The sequence below is a fragment of the Anomaloglossus baeobatrachus genome, chromosome 2 (assembly GCF_048569485.1).
Source record: "Anomaloglossus baeobatrachus isolate aAnoBae1 chromosome 2, aAnoBae1.hap1, whole genome shotgun sequence".
NCBI lineage: Eukaryota > Metazoa > Chordata > Amphibia > Anura > Aromobatidae > Anomaloglossus > Anomaloglossus baeobatrachus.
This window is the reverse complement of record NC_134354.1, coordinates 630,575,839-630,601,017: the sequence shown is the minus strand read 5'-3', so window position 1 is coordinate 630,601,017 and position 25,179 is coordinate 630,575,839. Positions and strand designations below refer to the sequence as shown.

The 25,179-nt window shown below is 50.2% G+C and overlaps 1 protein-coding gene across 3 annotated transcripts in view; it reads left to right on the top strand.

Annotated features, from left to right (window-relative positions):
• ZC3H13 (zinc finger CCCH-type containing 13) overlaps window positions 1-25,179 on the top strand; it is a 258,743-nt gene that overhangs the window by 79,535 nt on the left and 154,029 nt on the right. For all 3 annotated transcript variants that reach the window (XM_075336884.1, XM_075336883.1, XM_075336882.1), the window contains 5 exons: window positions 5,856-5,995; window positions 6,757-6,914; window positions 23,491-23,688; window positions 23,978-24,154; window positions 24,283-24,590. In XM_075336884.1, coding sequence (XP_075192999.1) covers window positions 5,856-5,995; window positions 6,757-6,914; window positions 23,491-23,688; window positions 23,978-24,154; window positions 24,283-24,590 — 981 coding nt within the window. The remainder of the gene's footprint in view (window positions 1-5,855; window positions 5,996-6,756; window positions 6,915-23,490; window positions 23,689-23,977; window positions 24,155-24,282; window positions 24,591-25,179) is intronic.

The following is a 25,179-nucleotide window of genomic DNA, read 5'->3' as shown; positions in this document are numbered from 1 at the left end:
TTTCCCGAAATCCAAGTTGACGCCGACCCAATCACTGACTTACCTCGGGATGGAGTTTCATACCCAGCCAGCGTTAGTCAAGCTACCGCGGGACAAACAGCTTTCTCTGCAGGCGGGGGTGCAATCACTTCTTCTGAGTCAGTCACACCCCTTAAGGCGCCTCATGCACTTCCTGGGGAAGATGGTTGCAGCTATGGAGGCAGTGCCGTTCGCGCAATTCCATCTACGGCCACTCCAATGGGACATTCTTCGCAAATGGGACAAGAGTTCAGCTTCCCTCGACAAGAACATCTCTCTTTCCCTTGCAACCAAAACATCACTTCAGTGGTGGCTCCTACCCACATCTCTGTCTCGGGGAAATTCCTTCCTACCCCCAACCTTGGCCGTGGTCACCACGGACGCGAGCCTGTCAGGTTGGGGAGCGGTTTTTCTCCACCACAGGGCTCAAGGAACCTGGACTCCAATAGAATCGTCCCTTCAGATCAATATCCTGGAGATAAGGGCAGTATATCTAGCCCTCTTGGCTTTCCATCGGTGGCTAGAGGGCAGGCAGATCCGAATCCAGTCGGACAACACCACTGCCGTCGCCTACATCAACCACCAAGGCGGCACTCGCAGTCGTCAAGCCTTCCAGGAAGTCCGGCGGATTCTGCAGTGGGTGGAAGTCACAGGCTCCACCATCTCCGCAGTTCACATCCCGGGTGTAGAAAACTGGGAAGCAGATTTTCTCAGTCGTCAGGGCATGGACGCGGGGGAATGGTCTCTTCACCCAGACGTGTTTCGAGAGATCTGTCGCCGCTGGGGAACGCCGGACGTCGATCTCATGGCGTCACGACACAACAACAAGATCTCGGCCTTCATGGCACGGTCTCAGGATCACAGAGCTCTGGCAGCGGACGCTTTAGTCCAGGATTGGTCACAATTTCGACTGCCTTATGTGTTTCCCCCTCTGGCGATGCTGCCCAGGGTACTACGCAAGATCAGGTCCGACTGCCGTCGCGCCATTCTCGTCGCTCCAGACTGGCCGAGGCGGTCGTGGTATCCGGATCTGTGGCATCTCGCGGTGGGTCAACCGTGGGCACTTCCAGACCGCCCAGACTTGCTGTCACAAGGCCCGTTTTTCCATCTGAATTCTGTGGCCCTCAACCTGACTGTGTGGCCATTGAGTCCTGGCTCCTAGCGTCTTCAGGGTTATCCCAGTATGTCATTGCCACCATGAGACAAGCCAGGAAGCCAACGTCCGCCAAGATCTATTACAGGTCTTGGCAAATCTTCTTATCCTGGTGCTCTGATAACGGTTTTCCTCCATGGCCGTTTGCCTTACCCACATTCCTTTCATTCCTACAATCTGGAATGGACAAGGGGTTGTCCCTCGGCTCTCTCAAGGGCCAAGTATCGTCGCTCTCCGTGTTTTTTCAAAAGCGTCTAGCAAGGCTTCCGCAGGTCCGCACGTTCCTGCAGGGGGTTTGCCACATGGTCCCACCTTACAAACGTCCGTTGGAACCTTGGGACCTTAACAGGGTCCTGACGGCTCTTCAAAAGCCGCCTTTTGAGCCGCTGCGGGATGTCTCTCTCTCCCGTCTTTCGCAGAAGGTGGCATTCCTGGTGGCAGTCACGTCACTTCGGAGAGTGTCTGAGCTTGCAGCGCTGTCATGCAAAGCTCCCTTCCTGGTTTTCCACCAGGATAAGGTGGTTCTGCGTCCTGTCCCGGAATTTCTCCCTAAGGTGGTATCCCCTTTTCATCTAAATCAGGATATCTCCTTGCCTTCCTTTTGCCCTAATCCAATTCACCAGTGTGAAAAGGATTTGCACTCTTTGGATCTAGTGAGAGCGCTCCGGCTCTACGTGTCTCGCACAGCGCCCTTGCGCCGTTCAGATGCGCTCTTTGTCCTTGTCGCTGGCCAGCGTAAGGGCTCTCAGGCTTCCAAGTCCACCTTGGCTCGGTGGATCAAGGAACCGATTCTCGAGGCCTACCGTACTTCTGGGCTTCCGCTCCCTTCAGGGCTGAAAGCCCATTCTACCAGAGCCGTAGGTGCGTCCTGGGCATTGCGGCACCGGGCGACGGCTCAGCAGGTGTGTCAGGCAGCTACGTGGTTTAGTCTGCACACTTTCACGAAGCACTATCAAGTGCATACCTATGCTTCGGCAGACTCCAGTCTCGGTAGGCGAGTCCTCCAGGCGGCGGTTGCCCACCTGTAAGAGGGGGCCGTTTTCGGCTTTTTTTATTGAGGTATTCCTTTACCCACCCTGGGACTGCTCTTGGACGTCCCAATTGTCTGGGTCTCCCAATGGAGCGACAAAGAAAAAGGGAATTTTGTTTACCGTAAATTCCTTTTCTTCTAGCTCCTATTGGGAGACCCAGCACCCACCCCTGTGCCCTTCGGGCTGGTTGTTCTTTTGTGTACACATGTTGTTGATGTTGATTTGTTCTTTTGGTTCATGGTCTTCAGTTCTCCGAACATCCTTCGGATTGAATTTACCCTAGACCAATTTATAAGTTTTCTCCTTCCTGCTTTTGCACCAAAACTGAGGAGCCCGTGGTCCACGGGAGGGTGTATAGGCAGAGGGGAGGGGTTACACTTTTTTAAAAGTGTAATACTTTGTGTGGCCTCCAGAGGCAGAAGCTATACACCCCAATTGTCTGGGTCTCCCAATAGGAGCTAGAAGAAAAGGAATTTACGGTAAGTACACAAAATTCTTTTTTTTGACTGCAGCATCAGTTCATGCTGCCAAAAAAACATTCCCAAAGCATAATATTGCCTCCATCATGCTTCACTATGGGTATGGTGCTCCTTTGGTGATGTGCCGTATTGAGTTTGTCTCAAACACACGTTTTGGAATTATGTCCAATAAGTTCAACCTTGTTCTCATCAGAACCTAATACACTTTCCCACATGCTTTTGGCAAAACATAGCCGGGCTTTTATGTTGTAAGAAGAGACTTCCGTGTTGTCATCCTATCCAACATGCCATGTATAAGAAGAATAAAGGAGATTATCACATGCAGTACACACAGTACTAGTCAGAAATTCCTGCAGATCTTTAATTACTTCTGTAGGTCTGTTGGCTGCCTCACGGATCAATTGTCCTGTGTTTTCATCATTTTTTCAGGGATTTGCTAATTCTGAACTTAATCACATCCCCAAATATAAGAGGGTGTTCACACTTATGCAACCACGTTATTTATTTCCACTTCAATCAGTTTTTCTCAATGGATTTGCGCAGATTTTGGGTGACATTAAACGTGGAAAAAGTTCTGAAATGATTTTTTTTTTCTATGATTTTTTTTTGTATAACAAAAATCTAGAATTTTAAGAGTTCTTTACACTTTTTATATCCACTGTGCCTCTGTAGTCAGCTTTACTATGAAAAGCACTTGGCTGCATTCGGGCTTTTCCTTGATTCTACATCCCGGCTCCTCCAGTCACTTTCACATAGTTAGCCAATTGGATTACACACAATTTATGCCTCCCCTTTTTTTCAAAGCTGCTTCTGCTGCCTTATCTCTGTTCTGGAGACCCAGTGGCAGCACAATGCCCGCCAGAGTCTCAAATAACCCTATGCACAAAGTGCTTATGAAGAGGAGTGGCCTTCCTCTGCCGTCCTGTGGACCTGTCCTACTCCATCTGTCTTTCTTGACCCTCCTGTACATGTGGAGTTATGTCTTTAAATAGGATAGGGTGGAGGCACTAGTGGCCATTTTGTATATTGCAATTTGGGCTCTATAATATCTATATCAGATATACAATTATTATCCAGATTTTGTCTTTTTATAGAAGAATGAAATTGAAAATCTCACAGGGATGGGTGAAAAGTTAAGCATCTTGGTGAGTTAAAGGTATTGACCACTTTTTTCTTTATTTGAACAGAAATCTTGGGGACATGATATACTGATCCTTATGCCGCTTTCACTTTGCGTTCTGATTTGCGTTCAGTGGTCCTGTTGGGCTGCCGTCTGAGTCGCCTACAAGATGGCTTTCGGACGCATGCACAGACTGGGCCATTGACATAATGGTGGAGACGGAGTCACCGTGTGCTCAGTCGTGCACCATTTTCAGGCGTATACACTTTCTGGCGACTGACCCCCAGACGTACTACATTGTGACAGTCTCCAGTAAGTGTACACGCCCGAAAATGGTGCTCGACAGTGACTCCATTAGTCAGTGGCCCTCTCGGTGCATGCGTCCGAAAATTGTTTTGTGGTGGATTCAGACGGAAGCTCCAATGGGACCACTGAACGCAGGTCAGAACAGAGTGGGAAAGGGGCCTTACTAATATATGGCTATTGCAGGGTCTCCTCCTGCAGTTAGCGCAGCTTTGGTCTTTGACTGCACAGCTCTCCAGTCCATACTGTGGCTTTTAGAGGACGACCTGTCCACCAGCCGCCACCAATAGAAAGGCAGCTTTCCTACGTGAGGTGTTTTTCTATTGGATGAAGCTGATAAATAGGTGTCACAAAATCATATCCCCAACACATCTGATGAAATAAAGCTAATCTGGCCATCCCCGTTAACTGATTCTGCAGCCAGTAGTATACATACACATATATATATATATATATATATATATATATATATATATATATATATATATATATATATATATATATATATATATATATATAATATAATATAATATATATATATATATATATATATATATATATATATATATATATATATATATTTATTTATAGTAAGCAGGCAAAATGTTTCATGAGCCCCAAATGCATGTATTTAAGTAAAGAAAAAAAAATGGCCCCAAAAGGTGGACGGCCCCTTTATTTTTTTGTTTATACAGGTTTTTATCCTTCTAATTCTACTTTTGCATTTTCTGCAGTTTTCTTTTTCCCCGTAATTTAAAAGCCGGCTGTAAATGGATCCATTAGCTTCTGCTTTGTAATCTGCTCTACAATTGTCTCCTCTTTCTAAGTCGTAGCTGCACCTTTTAGACCTAGGAGGCCGTGTGGATGAGCTCTTCTATTTTTGTCTGGAAGTGTAGTTGGCCACGTTCTCTCTGGCACAGTAGGTAGATCTGTGCTCGCTGTCTGAATTGGAGCATGCAAGCAGTGTGATCAGAGTGTAATCACGGGTTCAGTTCTTAGCCCATGGGCTCATTCTAGGGAGCTGTGATGTGCCTGCTGTGTACTATTCTAATGAGCCTGAAGATCCATATGTGTTGTGCACAGCTTGTGTGACCTAAAGTGAGAGAATGCCTACTTACTTATTCACTGTGTGATCGTGGAATAGTTAATATCTTAGTACTAGAAGGTCGATGGCACAACATGGCCACTTATTGTTTTTTTTCCCTAAGTAAAAAGTCTTGTTGCCTCCAGAACAGCATTGATCCAGCGAGGTGCTGAAATCCTTCCTTACAAATTCTGATTCATGGCCGTAATAATGTGCTGCATTCATGATGTTAATCTTGTCTAAACAGCGCCTTGTTTTTGGAACCAGGTTATCTTGATGTATGCTTTTGTCATGACGTACTCACTGATGTATGATGGCCAACCTACTTGATCATGAGGGGCACCATATGCGGCCCTTCATGTGACCAGATGCAGTTGATTCCATTTGTGTAGGTGGCCTCTGGGTGTCTGTATATGTGTACATGTCCACTGGGTTTGGTTTATACAGTTTATTGTAGTAGATAGTCTGTATATAAGAGCTATTCTGCCATATACAATTCGTAGTCACACCCCTGCATGAGCCCGAATGTTGAGCCACAATTAACGGCCACCATGTAATCCAACATTTCTCTCTAGACGACCTCTGTCTTTGCTTTGCTTTACATTTGATCTTACTATCTATCCATCTATAAAATATTGTGCACAACTTCTTGTCGTTTTTGTTATAGATTCAGAGAATGGCGATGTTAATTATGACTATGACCACGAATTATCTTTGGAAATGAAACGTCAGAAGATCCAGCGCGAGCTAATGAAACTAGAGCAGGAAAACATAGAAAAACGTGAGGAGATTGTAATAAAGAAGGAGGTAAGAATAAGGTGAAGTCTTGGAACGATGGGCACCATCTTGTCATTTCCCTTCGTCAGGTTTCCCTTTTGGAATAGTGTTACAGCTGCTCCCTATATATACCCCCATAGGAAAGACTAGATCTTAAGACAACCCTTGTATATGTCTCATTTGGGCTTAGACATCAGGGGGGATTTTCACTTAGGACCCTCCCTGCTCTCTCGTATATTCGGGCTAGAGCCATGTTTGTATTGCAGCCTGTAAAATCACCTCTGCCAGGGTTGCCTCGTGTTGATGGGGAGATGTCAATTCCTTTTGTGTTTTCCTCATCAAAATAATTATGACGGGATTCCAGACAATTTTTTGCCTTTTAAAAATAGATCATAAACCCTACTTTCCCTTAGAACACCCCTGCTGCTTGTCTATTCTACTGTTCTGTATCTTTATTACATCACTTTGGCTGCTCTTCGTCATCATGTCTGCCTAAGAGCTGAGATTTCCTAACCATAGTATTTGCTCCAAGTTCTATCACTCATTACAATGGCCTGGTATGTGGAGTTCTGGCGACATACAACTAATATTAGTTTACTAGTTTACTAGTTTACTAGTCATGTGTAAATGAAACCAAGGGATTTTGTAGAAGTTTTTTTTAAAATGTATTTTTTTTTTTTTTGCTCCAGAAAGCAATTTTTTTTTTTACTTGTGGGTGCAGATAAAAACAAAAATGTGTGTATGCAAATAAAAATGTAGATTGAAAATGTAATCATCTTCTCCTTTTGTAGATTTCCCCTGAAGGTATAGCCAAAATGTCTCCATCACCAAGTAAATCCAGCAAGTCTCCTAAACGGAAGTCCAGCCCAAAAGCTGGCAATCCTACAAGTAAGAAGGAAAAGAAGATGGCAGCGGCGGCATCACCACCGCCGAGTGAGCTACAAGTGAGGTAGGCAGACACTAATGTAACAGTGTAACAGCCATATGCCTTTTCTGTTTTTTTTTTGTTTCTTTTAAGGGTCATCAGAAAGTGACTTATTCCTTAGATCAGGTTGTTGTGTAGCAGAATATATGTATATAATGTATATATGTATGTGTATATGTATATATATGCACGTATGTAAATATATATTTCTTTGTCGCTCCATTGGGAGACCCAGACAATTGGGGTGTATAGCTTCTGCCTCTGGAGGCCACACAAAGTATTACGCTTTTAAAAAAGTGTAACCCCTCCCCTCTGCCTATACACCCTCCCGTGGATCACGGGCTCCTCAGTTTTATGCTTTGTGTGGAAGGAGGCACACATCCACTCATGCATTCTCATACATAGTTATGTCGGATGGAAGAAAAGAGGACCCCGATGGGGTCCCCGGCATGTTCCCTTCTCACCCCACTATGTCGGCGGTGTTGTTGAGGTACCCATTGCGGGTACGGAGGCTGGAGCCACATGCCGTCTCCTTCACCATCCCTTATGGGCTCTGGGAGAAGTGGGATCCCAAGCGGTCATCCATGAGCTGGGACCGTGCTCCATCCGCAGCCCCTGGTGGAACCTGCCGGACCGGAGCTTCTTCACCCCCAGGGACCGGGCCCTGCAACAGGAAGGTACTCTGTGTCCCCATGTGGGGACTGTACAGAGAGGGTCGCACCTTATCCCCAGAAGCTGCGGTAGTTCCGTCCGTTGTCTTTTCGGCGGACTTCCGCGCCGACCGTGCCTGCTTGTCGGGCACGGCCTTAAATTTAGTCCCCGGCTTCGCCGCGGCCTAGTCGCGAAAAATCCCGCCCCCGAGCCTGCCTGTCAGGGGTTAGGGCGGGATTGCCGACATGACGTCGGCTTTGAGGGCTGGAGCATCTTGCATGTTTCCCTCCCCCCTCATTGACCACTGTGGGGACTCCAGATTCCCGCTCTTTGCTGGCGCCGCCCTCGGCTCCACACCCCCCCTGAGAGCTCCGGCAGCCATTTTTAGCATTCTGCCGGTGGATGCTACTCAGCAGCAAAGCTCTGCAGCTCCGGGGGATCCACGACAGGGAATCTGGAGGACACACTCCGCTCGTTAGCGGTTGGTAAGCCACACCGGTCACCCGTGCTGGTCCCCCTAGGGTGCCGGGATATATATATATATATATAATAATCTGTTCGGAAAGGCTGTATACCCTTTTCCTATATACCCTCAGTGGTCACTCTCCTAAGAGACAACAGCATGTCGTCCACAAGGAGCAAAGCTACTAAGGCACAGATTTTTTTTTCGCGGCCTGTACCTCTTGTGGGGCTATGTTGCCTGCGGGATCCACCTACCCTCACTGTGATCAATGCTCGACTCCTGCCATGCTTGCTCAGCCGGAGCCTAGGGCACTTGTGGGCCCCTCGGCTCATGTAGATCCCCCTGCTCCCACTGAACAGGCTGCAGGGACAGAGTCACCGTCGTTGGCCTCTTTCGCTGAGAAACTCTCTCACTTTCTCAGTCCATTGCACAGTCTATGGACAAATGGTCATCTAAGCTCCTTGAGGCTTTGCAGTCCAGACCGGGCCCTTCACAGGCCCCGGCCCCTGTTAGTCTGTCTCCTCCAGGCCCTTCTCGTCCGCGCCGCAGCGCGCTCCCAGGATAGCCTCTAGGTCCCAGGCGGAGGACTCCTGCCCGGATCGCAGTCCCAGACCTGCTAAGCGGCCTCGCTGGGATTCTTCCCCGGCCTCCTCACACTGCTCTGGATCCCAGCTTGAGGACTCTCAGGACGACGAGGCGGACGTGGGAGCTCAGGGCTCTGACCCTGACTTCGCCCTTAACCTTGATACCCCTGAGGGGGACGCCTTAGTAAATGATCTTATCTCGTCCATCAATCAGGTGTTGGATCTCTCACCACCGCCGCCTCCTGCAGAGGAGTCGGCTTCTCAGCAGGAGAAACACCAATTTCGATTCCCCAAACGTACGCGCAATACGTTTTTTGATCACTCTAACTTCAGGGACGCTGTCCAGAAGCCCAGAGCGGTTCCGGACAAGCGCTTTGCTAAACGGCTCACTGACACGCGTTATCCCTTTCCACCTGAAGTCGTTAAGGGCTGGGCACATTCTCCCAAGGTGGATCCTCCAGTCTCTAGATTGGCTGCTAGGTCCGTTGTGTCTGTTGCCGATGGCTCATCCCTGAAGGATGCCACTGACAGACAGATAGAGCTCTTGGTGAAGTCTATTTATGAGGCCACGGGCGCGTCTTTCGCCCCGGCCTTTGCGGCCGTGTGGGCTCTCCAAGCAATCTCGGCATGTCTGACTGAGATTAATGCTGTCACGCGGAATTCTGCTCCACATGTTTCTTCCTTGACCTCTCAGGCATCAGCATTTTCGTCCTACGCCATGAACGCCGTCCTGGACTCCGCTAGCCGTACGGCTGTAGCATCCGCTAAGTCCGTGGCAGTCCGCAGGGCCATGTGGCTGCGCGAATGGAAAGCAGACTCTGCTTTCAAAAGGATAGAGTTTAGCTCTCGACCTACGGCTCGTTTCTTCAGAACCTCCCCACCCCCCGCACAGGCCGACGCACTTTTTCAGGCAGTGGACGCTCTAAAGATAGATGGAGTTGTGATTCCCGTTCCCCTTCAGGACCGTGGTCACGGTTTTTACTCCAACTTGTTCGTGGTGCCAAAAAAGGACGGGTCATTCCGTCCCGTTCTGGACCTCAAGCTGCTCAACAGACATGTGAGAACCAGACGATTTCGGATAGAATCTCTCCGCTCGGTCATCGCCTCGATGTCACAAGGAGACTTCCTAGCATCGATCGACATCAAGGATGCTTATCTCCATGTGCCGTTCGCACCCGAACATCAACGTTTCCTGCGTTTCGCCATCGGGGACGAACACCTCCAGTTCGTCGCATTGCCCTTCGGCCTGGCGACAGCCCCACGGGTTTTCACCAAAGTCATAGCATCCGTCGTGGCGGTCCTGCACTCTCAAGGCCACTCGGTGATCCCCTACTTGGACGATCTCCTAGTCAGGGCTCCTTCTCGGGTGGCGTGTCAACGAAGTCTTTCCGTCACTCTGGAGACTCTCCAGCAGTTCGGGTGGATCATCAATTTCCTGAAATCCAAGTTGATGCCGACCCAATCACTGACTTACCTCGGGATGGGGTTTCATACCCAGCCAGCGTTAGTCAAGCTACCGCGGGACAAACAGCTTTCTCTGCAAGCGGGGGTGCAATCACTTCTTCGGAGTCAGTCACACCCCTTAAGGCGCCTCATGCACTTCCTGGGGAAGATGGTTGCAGCTATGGAAGCAGTGCCGTTCGCGCAATTCCATCTACGGCCACTCCAATGGGACATTCTTCGCAAATGGGACAAGAGTTCGGCTTCCCTCGACAAGAACATCTCTTTCCCTTGCAACCAAAACATCACTTCAGTGGTGGCTCCTACCCACATCTCTGTCTCGGGGAAAATCCTTCCTACCTCCAACCTGGGCCGTGGTCACCACGGACGCGAGCCTGTCAGGTTGGGGAGCGGTTTTTCTCCACCACAGGGCTCAAGGAACCCTGGAATCAAATAGAATCGTCCCTTCAGATCAATATCCTGGAGATAAGGGCAGTATATCTAGCCCTATTGGCTTTCCATCGGTGGCTGGAGGGCAGGCAGATCCGAATACAGTCGGACAACGCCACTGCCGTCGCGTACATCAACCACCAAGGCGGCACTCGCAGTCGTCAAGCCTTCCAGGAAGTCTGACGAATTCTGCAGTGGGTGGAAGTCACAGGCTCCACCATCTCCGCAGTTCACATCCCGGGCGTAGAAAACTGGGAAGCAGATTTTCTCAGTCGTCAGGGCATGGACGCGGGGGAATGGTCTCTTCACCCAGACGTGTTTCGAGAGATCTGTCGCCGCTGGGGAACGCCGGACGTCGACCTCATGGCGTCACGACACAACAACAAGGTCCCGGCCTTCTTGGCTCGGTCTCAGGATCACAGAGCTCTGGCAGCGGACGCTTTAGTCCAGGATTGGTTGCAGTTTCGACTGCCATACGTGTTTCCCCCTCTGGCGATGCTGCCTAGGGTACTACGCAAGATCCGGTCCGAATGCCGTCGCGCCATTCTCGTCGCTCCAGACTGGCCGAGGCGGTCGTGGTATCCGGATCTGTGGTATCTCGCGGTGGGTCAACCGTGGGCACTTCCAGACCGCCCAGACTTGCTGTCACAAGGCCCGTTTTTCCATTTGAATTCTGTGGCCCTCAACCTGACTGTGGCCATTGAGTCCTGGCTCCTAGCGTCTTCAGGGTTATCTCAGGATGTCATTGCCACCATGAGACAAGCCAGGAAGCCTACATCCGCCAAGATCTATTACAGGTCTTGGCAAATCTTCTTATCCTGGTGCTCTGATAACGGTTTTCCTCCATGGCCGTTTGCCTTACCCACATTCCTTTCATTCCTACAATCTGGAATGGACAAGGGTTTGTCCCTCGGCTCTCTCAAGGGCCAAGTTTCGGCGCTCTCCGTGTTTTTTCAAAAGCGTTTAGCCAGGCTTCCGCAGGTCCGCACGTTCCTGCAGGGGGTTTGCCACATGGTTCCACCTTACAAACGTCCGTTGGAACCTTGGGATCTTAACAGGGTCCTGACGGCTCTTCAAAAGCCGCCTTTTGAGCCGCTGCGGGATGTCTCTCTCTCCCGTCTTTCTCAGAAGGTGGCCTTCCTGGTGGCAGTCACATCACTTCGGAGAGTGTCTGAGCTTGCAGCGCTGTCATGCAAAGCTCCCTTCCTGGTTTTTCACCAGGATAAGGTGGTTCTGCGTTCTGTCCCGGAATTTCTCCCTAAGGTGGTATCCCCTTTTCATCTAAATCAGGATATCTCCTTGCCTTCCTTTTGCCCTAATCCAATTCACCAGTGTGAAAAGGATTGCACTCTTTGGATCTAGTGAGAGCACTCCGGCTCTACGTGTCTCGCACGGCGCCCCTGCGCCATTCAGACGCGCTCTTTGTCCTTGTCGCTGGCCAGCGCAAGGGCTCTCAGGCCTCCAAGTCAACCTTGGCTCGGTGGATCAAGGAACCGATTCTCGAGGCCTACCGTACTTCTGGGCTTCCGCTCCCTTCAGGGTTGAAAGCCCATTCTACCAGAGCCATAGGTGCGTCCTGGGCATTGCGGCACTAGGCGACGGCTCAGCAGGTGTGTCAGGCAGCTACGTGGTCTAGTCTGCACACTTTCACGAAGCACTATCAAGTGCATACCTATGCTTCGGCAGACGCCAGACTAGGTAGGCGAGTCCTCCAGGCGGCGGTTGCCCACCTGTAAGAGGGGGCCGTTTTCGGATCTTTCTATTGAGGTATTGTTTTTACCCACCCAGGGACTGCTCTTGGACGTCCCAATTGTCTGGGTCTCCCAATGGAGCAACATAGAAAATGGGAATTTTGTTTACTTACCGTAAATTCCTTTTCTTCTAGCTCCTATTCGGAGACCCAGCACCCACCCCTGTGCCCTTCGGGCTGGTTGTTCTTTTGTGTACACATGTTGTTGATGTTGATTTGTTCTTTTGGTTCATGGTCTTCAGTTCTCCGAACATCCTTCGGATTGAATTTACCCTAGACCAATTTATAAGTTTTCTCCTTCCTGCTTTTGCACCAAAACTGAGGAGCCCGTGATCCACGGGAGGGTGTATAGGCAGAGGGGAGGGGTTACACTTTTTTAAAAGTGTAATACTTTGTGTGGCCTCCAGAGGCAGAAGCTATACACCCCAATTGTCTGGGTCTCCCAATAGGAGCTAGAAGAAAAGGAATTTACGGTAAGTAAACAAAATTCCCTTTAATATATATATATATATATATATATATATATATATATATATATATATATATATACCGTGTTTCCCCGATAGTAAGAAACCCCCGATAGTAAGACGTAGTGGGGGTTTTGGGGGGGTCGGCTAATGTAAGACGTAGTAAAAATTTAGTTGTTTTTTTTTTCTTCTTTACAGTACAGTTACACCGGCCGAGCGCTCAGCTGAGAGCCCTGACATGCCGGCGGCCGAGCGCTCAGCTGAGAGCCCTGACATGCCGGCGGCAAAGCGCTCAGCTGAGCGCCCTGACATGCCGGCGGCCGAGCGCTCAGCTGAGCGCCCTGACATGCCGCCGGCATGTGACAGCTCTCAGCTGAGCGCCCTGACTTGCCGGCGGCAAAGCGCTCAGCTGAGCGCCCTAACATGCCGGCGGCCGAGCGCTCAGCTGAGCGCCCTGACATGCCGTTGGCATGTGATAGCTCTCAGCTGAGCGCCCTGACATGCCGGCGGCAGAGCGCTCAGCTGAGAGCTGTCACATGTCGGCGGCCGAGCGCTCAGCTGAACGCCCTGACATGCCGGCGGCTGACCGCTCAGCTGAGAGCTGACACATGCCGGCTGTCGGGCGCTCAGCTGAGCGCCCTGACATGCCGGCGGCTTAGCGCTCAGCTGAGGGCTGACACATGCCGGCGGTCAGCCGCTCAGCTGAGCGCCCTGACATGCTGGCGGCTTAGCGCTCAGCTGAGAGCTGACACATGCCGGCGGTCGGGCGCTCAGCTGAACGCTCGGCTACCGAGAAATGTTGAAATGTTGCAGTAATGTTGTCCGTGGTCCATCAGGACCATGGACAACATACAAAATCACGCAGCCTCAGTGCCCTCATGTGCAGCCGCTGGTGGTTAAGTTTCCTTAACTTGCGGTACACTTAGGGCGCAATCGCGGCAAGTCCCCATACGGTACATTGCATGGAGACTTGCTGCGATTGCTGTGGGATTTTTTCCAATATAAGACATACCCCGAAAGTAAGACATAGTGGCACTTTTGGGGGTAAAAAGAATGTAAGACACTGTCTTACTTTCGGGGAAACACGGTATATACATTATGCTCTAGCAGAAAAGACTGCTGATAACCACCAGTGACAAGCTGTGTGCTGACTGGAGGGAGAGGGAGGAAAACTATCAGAAGCTCCCTCCCCCCCCCTCCTCCACCCCCCCAGGAAAGCGTGCGAAGATCTCCATAGAGCTTATTCCTTTCTGAGGAAAGGGCCATCGGCTGATTCTGGTGAGGTGCTTGCTTCACTTGTAGCTCTGCTGACCATTGCTCCCCCTCCTGGCATACTCCTATTAGGAACATGCAGAATTCTAAGGGCACTAAGAGTGCTAAGGCCCACATAGTCTATTATTCAGCCTGCACTGCCTGCCACGCAGAGCTACCACGAAAGCACACCTCTTCTTTCTGTGAGTCCTGTGCCCCTATAGCCCCCAAAGACCCCTTGCCACCACCGTCGCAACCGTCAGCCCAGAGCCTAGGGCTCCCAGCCCACCGGAATGGGCACAGTTTCTGTCTCAATCCATGGAAAAACTATCACAGAACCTGGTTCTGGCTATGCAATGTCGTCCTCCACACCCTTCTGGGCCCCTGGACGGAACGCAGCCTGAGGATACCCCTATGGAGGATCCTTCTGAGGTAATCCGGGCACATCCTTCACCGGTTGCAGGGATCAGGAAAAAAAGCACACGGCTGGGTGTCTCCAGCGGGCTCTCCCTCGGGAGCACACAGGGCAGGCTCTCCCACACGCTCCACGACTTCTGAAGAGCTGGAGGAGGGAGAATGCTGTTTATACCAAGAGGATTCCTTGGTTTCAGCCTCCCCAGATGATCAAACTGCAATAGACTCCCTTATAGCAGCAATCAACCAAACACTGCATGTGGAGGATCCCTCATCCACTACCACTGACCATGCGGTCTCCTTTAAGAGGGCTAGGAAACCCCAAAAGGTTTTCGCTGATCACCCAGAGTTTCAGGATATCCTCACAAAGCAAAGGGAGAAGCTTGACAGGCGCTTTGGTAACCGAAAACTCATGGAGTCCCGGTACCCTTTTGCCTCACCTGCCCCTAAGGGCTGGGCCGATCCGCCCTCGGTCGACCCCCCCCCCCCCCCCCCGGTCTCCCGCCTTGCCACAAAGACGCTCCTGTCTTTACCCGATGGTTCCTCCATCAAGGACCCGACAGACAGACAGGTGGAGCACCTCGCCCGCTCTGCTTTTGAGGCTGCGAGTTCCTCCCTCTCGCCCTCCTTTGCCTCTGTGTGGGTCGCAAAGGCGATCTCGGTCTGGACAGAATCCCTTAACACTTCGCTTGAGGAATCCCAGTTCACTCATACCTTCACAGAGGTAACAGCTCAAATTGCCGCTGCGGCGGAGTACCTCATGCAGGCCTCCATAGACACTGCTGCCTGCGCAGCGTTTGCTGCCTCAAATACCATAGCCATCCGTAGAGCTCTCTGGCTCTGACAATGGCGAGCGGACTCTGCCTCCAAGAAGTCTCTCACGGGCATTCCCTTTTTCTCTAGACCGATTGTTTGGCGAACGTCTGGACAAGCTCATTTCTGACGCCACGGGAGGAAACAGTACCTCCCTCCCCCAGCTGAAGTCCAGGACGACCTTCACCAGACGTCCACAGTCCTCGTTCTGCTCCTTTCGGAACTCATTTGGTTGGTCGACATCCCGTGCTGTCCCCGCCACCAGCCGCGGACTACGCAGGGACCGACCTTCTCAGCTCTCCCCGAAACCCACTTCGTCATGGCAGCCTAGACCGAAACAGTCCAGTACTAGGGAGACTCGTCCACGACGTTTTCCCCCCTCATGACTCCTTCGGCCCCCCGGAAGACACACTCATTGTAGGAGGTCGACTGCGGCTCTTTCAACACATCTCGGCTGCCGCCTCAGACGACAAATGGGTGCGAGACCTTGTGTCTTCCGGTTACCACATGGAATTTCGGACCCGAGTTGGTTCTTTCTCTCAAACCCCCCCCAAAGACTCGAAAACGACACAATGCTTTTTTTTCTCAGCAATCCACTCGGTCCAAATAGCAAGAGTGATAATACCTGTCCCGGACGACGAGAAGTTCAGGGGGTTTTATTCTAACCTCTTTATGGTCCCCAAAAAGGATGGGTCAGTTCGACCCATCCTGGACCTCAAACACCTAAACAAACATGTGCACGTACGGAGATTCAGAATGGAGTCCCTAAGGTCCATTATTGCATCCATGGTCGAAGGGGTATTCCTCGCTTCCATAGACATCAAGGACGCATACCCATCGCCCCAGATCACCAAAAGTTCCTCCGCTTCGCAGTTCAGGACTCCCACTTTCAATTCGTAGCTCTACCCTTCGGCCTTGTCACTGCACCAAGGGTCTTCACCAAAGTCATGGCGGCCGCCATGAGTGTCCTTCACGCCAGGGGAGTAGTCGTTCTCCCTTACTTGGACGACCTCCTCATCAAGGCCCCCTCCTTCCGCGACTGCTCAACCAGCGTACAGATCACTGTAGACACCCTATCCCGCTTAGGGTGGCTAGTGAATCTAGACAAATCATCCCCGATCCCATCACGATCCATCACCTTCCTGGGCATGTCCCTGGACACTCGTCGGGGCTTGATCTATCTCCCCCTGGACAAGGCGATCGCTCTTCAACGAGCGGTACGCTGCCTTCTACGTCCTCCGTCTCGCTCCATTCGATTCGGCATGAAGGTGCTCGGCAGGATGGTGGTGGCTATGGAGGCAGTACCCTTTGCTCAACTGCACCTCCGCCCACTGCAGCTAGCTCTTCTAGCGACCTGGGACAAGAGCCCCTTCTCCCCGGACAGACATCTTCACCTGACTCCTTCAGTCAGGTACGCACTCCGCTGGTGGCTTCGGTCCTCATCCCTATCGAAGGGGAGATCCTTTCTCCCAGTGAACTGGCTGGTCCTGACCACGGACGCCAGCCTCCTAGGCTGGGGAGCAGTGTACCGGCACCACACTGCTCAAGGACGTTGGACGCCCCAGGAGTCCCCCCTACCCATAAACATCCTGGAAATCCGCGCGATCTTCCTCGCGCTCAGGGCGTTCTGCCCTCTGCTAGCGGGTCGTCAGATTCGAGTCCAGTCGGACAATGCGACAGCTGTAGCCTATATCAATCAGCAGGGGGGCACCCGCAGCAAAGCGGCTTCTCGAGGCCCACAAGATCCTCAGCTGGGCCGAATCGACGGGGTCAGTGATATCAGCGGTGTACACACCGGGGGTAGAGAACTGGGCAGCAGACTTTCTAAGTCGCCAAGGCCTGGCCGCCGGAGAACGGTCTCTCCACCCAGAAGTGTTTCTACACATCTGCACTCGCTGGGGCACACCAGACGTGGATCTAATGGCCTCAAGGTTGAACGCAAAGGTACCCGCGTTCATAGCCACGTCACGCGACCCGCAGTCCATCGGCGCGGATGCTCTAGTCTGCCCCTGGCACCAATTCCGCCTGCCTTACATATTTCCACCTCTACCCCTGCTGCCGCAGGTAATCAGGAAGATCAAGGCAGAGGGAGTCTCGGTGATACTGATAGCACCGGACTGGCCCAGGGGCGCCTGGTACGCCGAATTAGTGCAAATGCTCGCAGACGTACCGTGGCGCCTTCCAGACATCCCAGACTTGCTGACCCAAGGGCCCATTTCCCATCAGAACTCCAGAGCCCTGAAGCTGACGGCATGGCCATTGAGACCTGGGTAGTATCAAGAGCGGGATTCTCCCCCGCGGTTATTTCCACCATGATCAGCGCCCAAAAGCCTGCTTCATCCCGCATTTACCACCGGACGTGGAAAATATTGCTTTCATGGTGCAGAGAAACTAACGTCCAGCCTATTCCTCTGGCCATCCCTAGAATTCTCGACTTTCTACAGTCTGGCTTGCAAGCGGGGTTGGCTCTAATTTCCCTTAAAGGGCAGGTCTCAGCGCTCTCAATCTTCTACCAATGCCGCCTGGCTCAAAAACCGCAAGTCAAGACCTTCCTCCAGGGCGTTTCCCATCTAGTTCCCCCGTACAATCGGCCGCTGGACCCATGGGACCTCAATCTCGTTCTGGACGGTCTCCAGAGGTCTCCCTTTGAACCTCTCAAGGAATCCTCCCTTGCTCTTCTGTCCTGGAAGGTAACATTCCTGGTGGCAATTACGTCCATCAGACGGGTTTCGGAGCTGGCAGCAATCTCTTGCCGCGAGCCTTTTCTGATCTTTGACCAGGACAATGTGGTTCTGCGCCCCATTCCGGATTTTCTTCCAAAGGTTCCTACCCCGTTTCATTTGAACGAGGACATTGTTCTGCCTTCCTTTTGTCCACACCCAGTTCATAGGGTGGAAAGGTCTCTGCATTCGTTAGACCTCGTCAGAGCTCTCAGATATTACATATCCAGGACAGCCCCCTTTAGGAAAACGGACTCTTTGTTCGTCATTCCTGAGGGGCCTAAGAAGGCACAGGCAGCTTCAAAGGCGACTCTGGCTCGCTGGATTCGCTCTGCGATCCAGGAAGTCTACCGCTTGCAACTCAAGCCCATTCCTAGTGGGCTGCGGGCTCATTCCACGCGAGCAGTTGGCGCTTCATGGGCCATTTGGCATCATGCTTCAGTGGAACAGGTGTGTAATGCTGCGACCTGGTCTAGCCTACATACGTTTTCAAAGCATTACAGAGTCCATACCCAGGTTTCAGCTGAGGCAAATCTGGGTAGGAAAATTCTGCAAACGGCAGTAGAGCACCTCTCTCAGTAGGTGCTCCAGGCTGTCTGGGACTGGTTCCTAGTCCTTGGGTTGCGTTGTCTTGTTTTTATTTTTCCCACCCATGGACTGCTTTAGGACGTCCCATGGTCCTGTCCCCCCCCAATGAGCCGTCAGGGAAATACGGATTTCTTTGTCGCTCCATTGGGAGACCCAGACAATTGGGTGTATAGCTACTGCCTCCGGAGGCCACACAAAGTAGTACACTTTAAAAAGTGTAACTCCTCCCCTCTGCCTATACACCCTCCCGTGCATCACGGGCCCATCAGTTTTATGCTTTGTGTTAAACGCCTGGTGGGCACATGTCCACAACCGAGGGGTGAGAGACATTCTGTCTCACGGTTACAGGATAGAGCTCAGCTCTCGTCCTCCGACTCGTTTCTTCAGAACATCTCCGCCCCCCGAGCGAGCCGATGCATTTTTTTTTCAGCCGGTGAACACTCTGAAGGCAGATGGAGTTGTGATACCCGTTCCGCTTCAAGAACGTGGTCGCGGTCTTTACTCCAACTTGTTCGGGGTACCAAAAAAGGACGGATCATTCCGTTTCGTTCTGGGCCTCATTCTGCTCAACAGACACGTGAGAACCAGACGGTTTCGGATGGAATCTCTCCGCTCTGTCATCGTCTTGATGTCCAAAGGAGACTTCCTAGCATCAGTCGACACAGGGATGCTTATCTCCATGTGCCGATTGCACCAGAGCATCAACGCTTCCTGTGTTTCGCCATCCTGGACGAACACTTTCAGCATGTGGCTCTGCCTTTCGGCCTGGCGACAGCCCCACGGGTCTTCACCAAGGTCATGGCATCAGTGGTTGCGGGCCTACACTCTCAGGGACACTCTGTGATCCCTTACTTAGACGATCTCCTAAGTCAAGGCACCCTCCCGGGTGGCATGTCAACACAGCCTGAACATTGCTCTGGAGACTCTCCAGAGGTTCGGGTGGATCATCAATTTCCCAAAGTAAAAATTGACACCGACCCAATCACTGACTTACCTCGAGATGGAGTTTCATTCTCTCTCTGAGATAGTGAAGCTTCCGCGGGACAAACAGCGTTCGCTGCAGACAGGGGTGCACTCTCTCCTTCGGGCCCAGTCACCCCCCTTGAGGCGCCTCACGCGCTTCCTAGGGAAGATGGTGGCAGCAATGGAGGCAGTTCCCTTTGCGCAGTTTAATCTGCGTCCACTCCAATGGCACATTCTCCGCAAATGGGACAGGAGGTCGACGTCCCTAGACAGGAACGTCTCTCTTTCACTGGCAACCAAAACCTCTCTTCAGCGGTGGCTTCTTCCCACTTCTTGGTCGAAAGAAAAATCCTTCCTGCTCCCATCCTGGGCCGTGGTCACGACGGACGAGAGTCTGTCAGGGTGGACAGCGGTCTTCCTCCTCCACAGGGCTCAGGGAACCTGGACTCCGACAGAGTCCTCCCTTCAGATCACTGTTCTGGAGATAAGGGCAGTGTAACTGGCCCTAAAGGCGTTCCAGTGGTGGCTGGACGGCAGGCAGATCCGGATACAGTCGGACGACGCCACGGCGGTCGCATACATCAACCACCAGCACAGAGCGCTGGCGGCGGACGCATCAGTTCAGGACTGGTCGCAATTTCGACTGCCTTATGTATTTCCTCCTCTGGCACTGCTGCCCAGAGTGTTACTCAAGATCGGGTCCGACTGCCGCCGCGCCATCCTCGTCGCTCCAGCCTGGCCGAGGTGGTCGTGATACCTGGATCTGTGGCACCTCACGGTGGGTCGACCGTGGGCACTCCCGGACTGACCAGACTTGCTGTCTCAAGGGCCATTTGCCATCTGAATTCTGCGGCCTTCAACCTGACTGGGTGGCCATTGAGTCCTGGCTCTTAGCGTCCTCATAGTTATCTCTATCACGCCTGTCGCAGAAGGTGGTCTTCCTAGTGGCAGGCACATCACTTCGGAGAGTGTCTGAGCTAGCAGCTCTGTCATGCAAAGCCCCCTTCCTGGTGTTTCGCCACGATGAGATGGTTCTGCGTCCGGTCCCGGAATTACTACTTAAGGTGGTATCCCCCTTTTCTTCTCAATCAGGATATCGCCTTACCTTCTTTTGGCTCTCATCCAGTTCACCATTGTGAAAAGGATTTGCACTTGTGAGATCTCGTGAGAGCACTCCGGCTCTACATTTCGCACACTGCGCCCCTGCGCCGTTCTGATGCGCTCTTTCTCCTTGTCGCTGGCCAGCGTAAGGGGTCGCAGGCTTCCAAGTCAACCTTGGCTCGGTGGATCAAGGAAATGATTCTTGAAGCCTACCGTTCTTCTGGGCTTCCGATTCCTTTAGAACTGAAAGTCCATTCTTCCAGAGCCGTAGGTGCATCCTGGGCATTGCGTCACCAGGATACGGCTCAGCAGGGGTGTCAGCACCACCTGGTCGAGTCTGCACATTTTCACGAAACACTATCAGGTTCATGCCTATGCTGCGGCAGATGCCAGCCTAGGTAGGCGAGTCCTTCAGGAGGCGGTTGCTCACCTGTAAGAGAGGGCCGTTTTTTCGGCTCTTTTTATCGAGGTATTCTTTTACCCACCCAGGGACTGCTTTTGGACATCCCAATTGTCTGGGTCTCCCAATGGAGCGACAAAGAAGAAGGGAATTTTGTTTACTTACCGTAAATTCCTTTTCTTCTAGCTCCTATTGGGAGACCCAGCACCCGCCCCTGTTCCCTTCGGGCTGTTGTTCTTTTGTGTACACATGTTGTTCATGTTGAAGGGTTCTTTTGGTTCATGGTTTCAGTTCTCCGAACATCCTTCGGATTGAATTTACCTTAGACCAATTTATAAGTTCCTCCTTCCTGCTTTGGCACCAAAACTGATGGGCCCGTGATGCACGGAAGGGTGTATAGGCAGAGGGGAGGGGTTACACTTTTTAAAGTGTACTACTTTGTGTGGCCTCCGGAGGCAGTAGCTATACACCCAATTGTCTGGGTCTCCCAATAGGAGCTAGAAGAAAAGGAATTTACGGTAAGTAAACAAAATTCCCTTCTTTGTTTACTCACCGTAAAATCGTTTTCTCTTAGCCATCATTGGGGAACACAGCACCCACCCTGTTGCCCTGTTGGGCCTTGGTTCTCTCAGTACCATATTTGGTTATGACTCTTTTTTTTTTTTTTTTTTTTCTCATGTTCCTATGTTGAGGTAAGTTTTTACTAGCTTTTTCTCCTACTGCTTGTGTTCTAAAACTGAGGTTGTCTGGCCCGGCCAGGGGGTGTATACTCCAGAGGAGGAGCTATGCATTTGCATCTACATAGTGTCCTATGGATAGGCAGCATAACACCCATGGTCCTGTGTCCCCCAATGATGGCCAAGAGTAAACTATTTTACGGTGAGTACACAAAAATCCGTTTTTTGGCAGTGTGGACAGGTGCCAAGTCCTGCTGGAAAATGAAATTTCCATCTCCAAAAAGCTTGTCGGCAGCTGCGCTGACTTTGGTCTTGATAAAACACAGTGGACCTACACCTGTAGATGACATGGCTCCCCAAACCATCACTGATTGTGAAAACTTCCCACTAGACCTCAAGCAGCTTGGATTGTGGCCTCTCCATTGTTCCTCTAGACTCTGGGACCTTGTTTTCCAAATGAAATGCAAAATTTTCTTTGATCTGAAATAACACCTTGGACCACTGAGCAACAGTCCAGTTTTTTTTCTCCTTGGCCCAGGTAAGATGCTTCTGGCGTTGTCTATTGGTTATGAGAGGCTTAACACAAGGAATGTGACTTTTGTAGCCCATGTCCTGGATACATTTATGTATGGTGGCTCTTGAAGCACTGACTCCAGCAGCAGTCCGCTTCTTGTGAATCCCCCCCCAATTTTTTAATTGCTTTTTATTAACAATCCTATCAATGCTGTGGTTATCCCGGTTGCTTGTGCACCTTTTTCTACCACACTTTCCTTCCATTCAACTTTTCATTAATATGCTTTGATACAGCAATCTGTGATCAGCCAGCTTCTTTAGCAATGACCTTTTGTGGAGTGAATCAATGACTGCCTTCTGGACATCTGTCAAGTCAGCAGTCTTCCCCATGATTGTGTAGCCTACTGAACCAGGCTAAGGGACCATTTTAAACACTTAGGAAGCCTTTGCAGTTGTTTTGTGGTAATTATTCTAGTTAAACACTTGAAATAGATCACTCTGTTTGCAATGAGTCTATATAAGATATGCATTTCCTTTTTGTAGTGAATTTGTGAAATTAACTTTTTGATAGTCTAATTTGAGATGTGTGTGTGTGTGTGTGGGGGTGTGTGTGTGGGGGTGTGTGTGTGTGTGGGGGTGTGTGTGTGTTTTGTGTTTGTGTGGGTGTTTTGGATGTGTTTATATGTGTGTGTATTAAACTATTTTTATATTTTACATATATAACAGCAATGTTTCGGTTCATGGGAATCTTTCTTCTAAGGCTTGATAAAGGGTCCTATGAACGGAAACATTGTTGTTGACACTCTTATTGGCCAATAAAGGTCTGAACTTTCTTTTGCATGTTATGGAGTGCTGCCCTCATTAAATGTAATCTATCTATAATATGTGCATACAATAATAATTGGTATTCTTGAAATGTTCACACTAGCCGCTCCTACTCATTTTAGATTCATACTTCCTGTTATTTCAGGCTCCAAATCCTCTTAAGGTAGGGTTACACTAACCTGTAACAACTTTGAGCGGTATACAGAATCTCCTAGGTTCACAGTGACCTTTGCACACGATCATTAGATGCTTCAGTACAACAAATGGGGTCATAGTCAGTTCATTGTTGTTAATGTAGATGTGAATTTCCTGAAACAGGAGGTATGAGTCTAGAATAGCCGCAGTGTATAGTGTGAAAAATGCAGATAGGTATTTTTCGATTTATATTTTTTTTCTTCATCCCTGTGGCATTGTGCGACTGTAAAATCTGCATGATAATTTGTTTTGGGTGCAGAAGTTTTCATGCACCCCCATTTGATGATTGTAACATGTAAGCCATCCCTTGAAAACTCATCTGTCTCCCTTCATAGACATTCTAAAGTAGCACAAAGTAAAAAGAAAGGACCTCGCACGCCCAGTCCTCCCCCACCTGCCCAGGAAGAAGTTTCACTCTCAAAGAAGCACAAAGATAAACACAAAGCCAAAGATCGTAATGAGGAAAGGCTGAAAGATGTAAAAGAAAGAGGCCGAGAGGTTGAAAAACACCGGGACAAGAAAGATAGACAAAGGTCAGTACCAGGAGGTTCCATGTTACTGCACATTACTAAAGAAGCCACAAGAGCTGTAAAATTACAGTAAACTGGCCACTCCTCTGGCTTCTATGTGAAGCCATTGGGTATAATCTCCTTCCCTAAATCCAATTTATATCTAGTCTGTTATGTCCATAAATCCAAAGAAGGCTTTTGATGGGGAGTTTAGTTTTTAGCGTGTAACCTTATTTACTCATGCTTTATTTTTATATATGAAGTTACTATATTCAGTAATGGTTAATGTGTCTTGCATTCGTTTTTCGAGTAGGGATCTATCTGAGGGATCACACCGGCAGAAGCGGTCACCAAGTCCAGCTGAACGGTCCCGCAGCAATTCTTCCCATTCTAGAGAGTATTCGCCTGCTGCTTCGAGGAGACGGCATACATCTTCACCAACACCCGTGAAGTCCTCTTCTCACAAACATACAATCTCACCTTCCCGCAGGTATCAACTGGATATTTTTTTTTTTTTGTACACTAAAACTATTGACAAATTAATATAGATTCACTTTGTTGCAATACTTTTTTATGCTAGTAGAATTTCACTGTATAATTTCAAATTTGTTTCAACAGGTCTATTAGTCCTGCTCGTCATCATTCTCCCGTCTCCTCCAGACACCACTCCCCATCTTCACAGTCCGGCTCATCAATCCAGAGACACTCCCCCTCTCCTCGTCGTAGGAGATCGCCATCCCCTCATTATCAAAGAGGCTCCTCACCATCTGCCCGACGGTCATCATCTTCTCCATATACCACCCATACTTCATCACCACAGAGGAGGAGAAGTTCATCCAAACATCGATCCCCAGTCAGGGAAAAAGGAAGGCATGAAAGGGAAAGAGCATCAGGGTCACAAGATCGTCGTAGAGACAGAAGGGATGGTACGTGAACTATATTCGTGCTTTATATGATTGCTCGCCCTTCTAAATCTAGTCTGAGAAATAATTTACAAGATCAAAGGATGATATTCGCTTTATTCTCGCTCAGGCATAGAAAATACTGATGAAACATTCTATGTCAGGTTTGTGGGCTCAGGAGCTGAGCCCGCACCATAGATGGCAGGTACTGGCTATGTCACACAGTCATCACCTGTCTCTAAAAGCAGCAATTGGAGCCAGTTCTGGTTGCAGCTTTTTAACCCCTTAAATGCTGCTGTATGTTTCTGACAGCTACTTTTAAATGTTGCCATCCATGTTGGGGTCTGTTTGATGGCAGTCACTGCACACACCTCCTCTTCCCGCGACCTGACTTGCCCTGGGAGCCTATTGACACAAGTTTGGCATAGCCAGAATAGGACAAAAACAATAATGTTCTCCAGGTCTACGGCAACCGTAAAATAAAATGGCTCTCAGCAGAATTATTTTTTTTATATAACATAATCAGGAAGGGGTTGATGATTTTCTGGATTTGATCCTTTTACCCTGTACTTGTAGAATTAACCTGCTTCTTGTTGCATTATTTATGTTATAG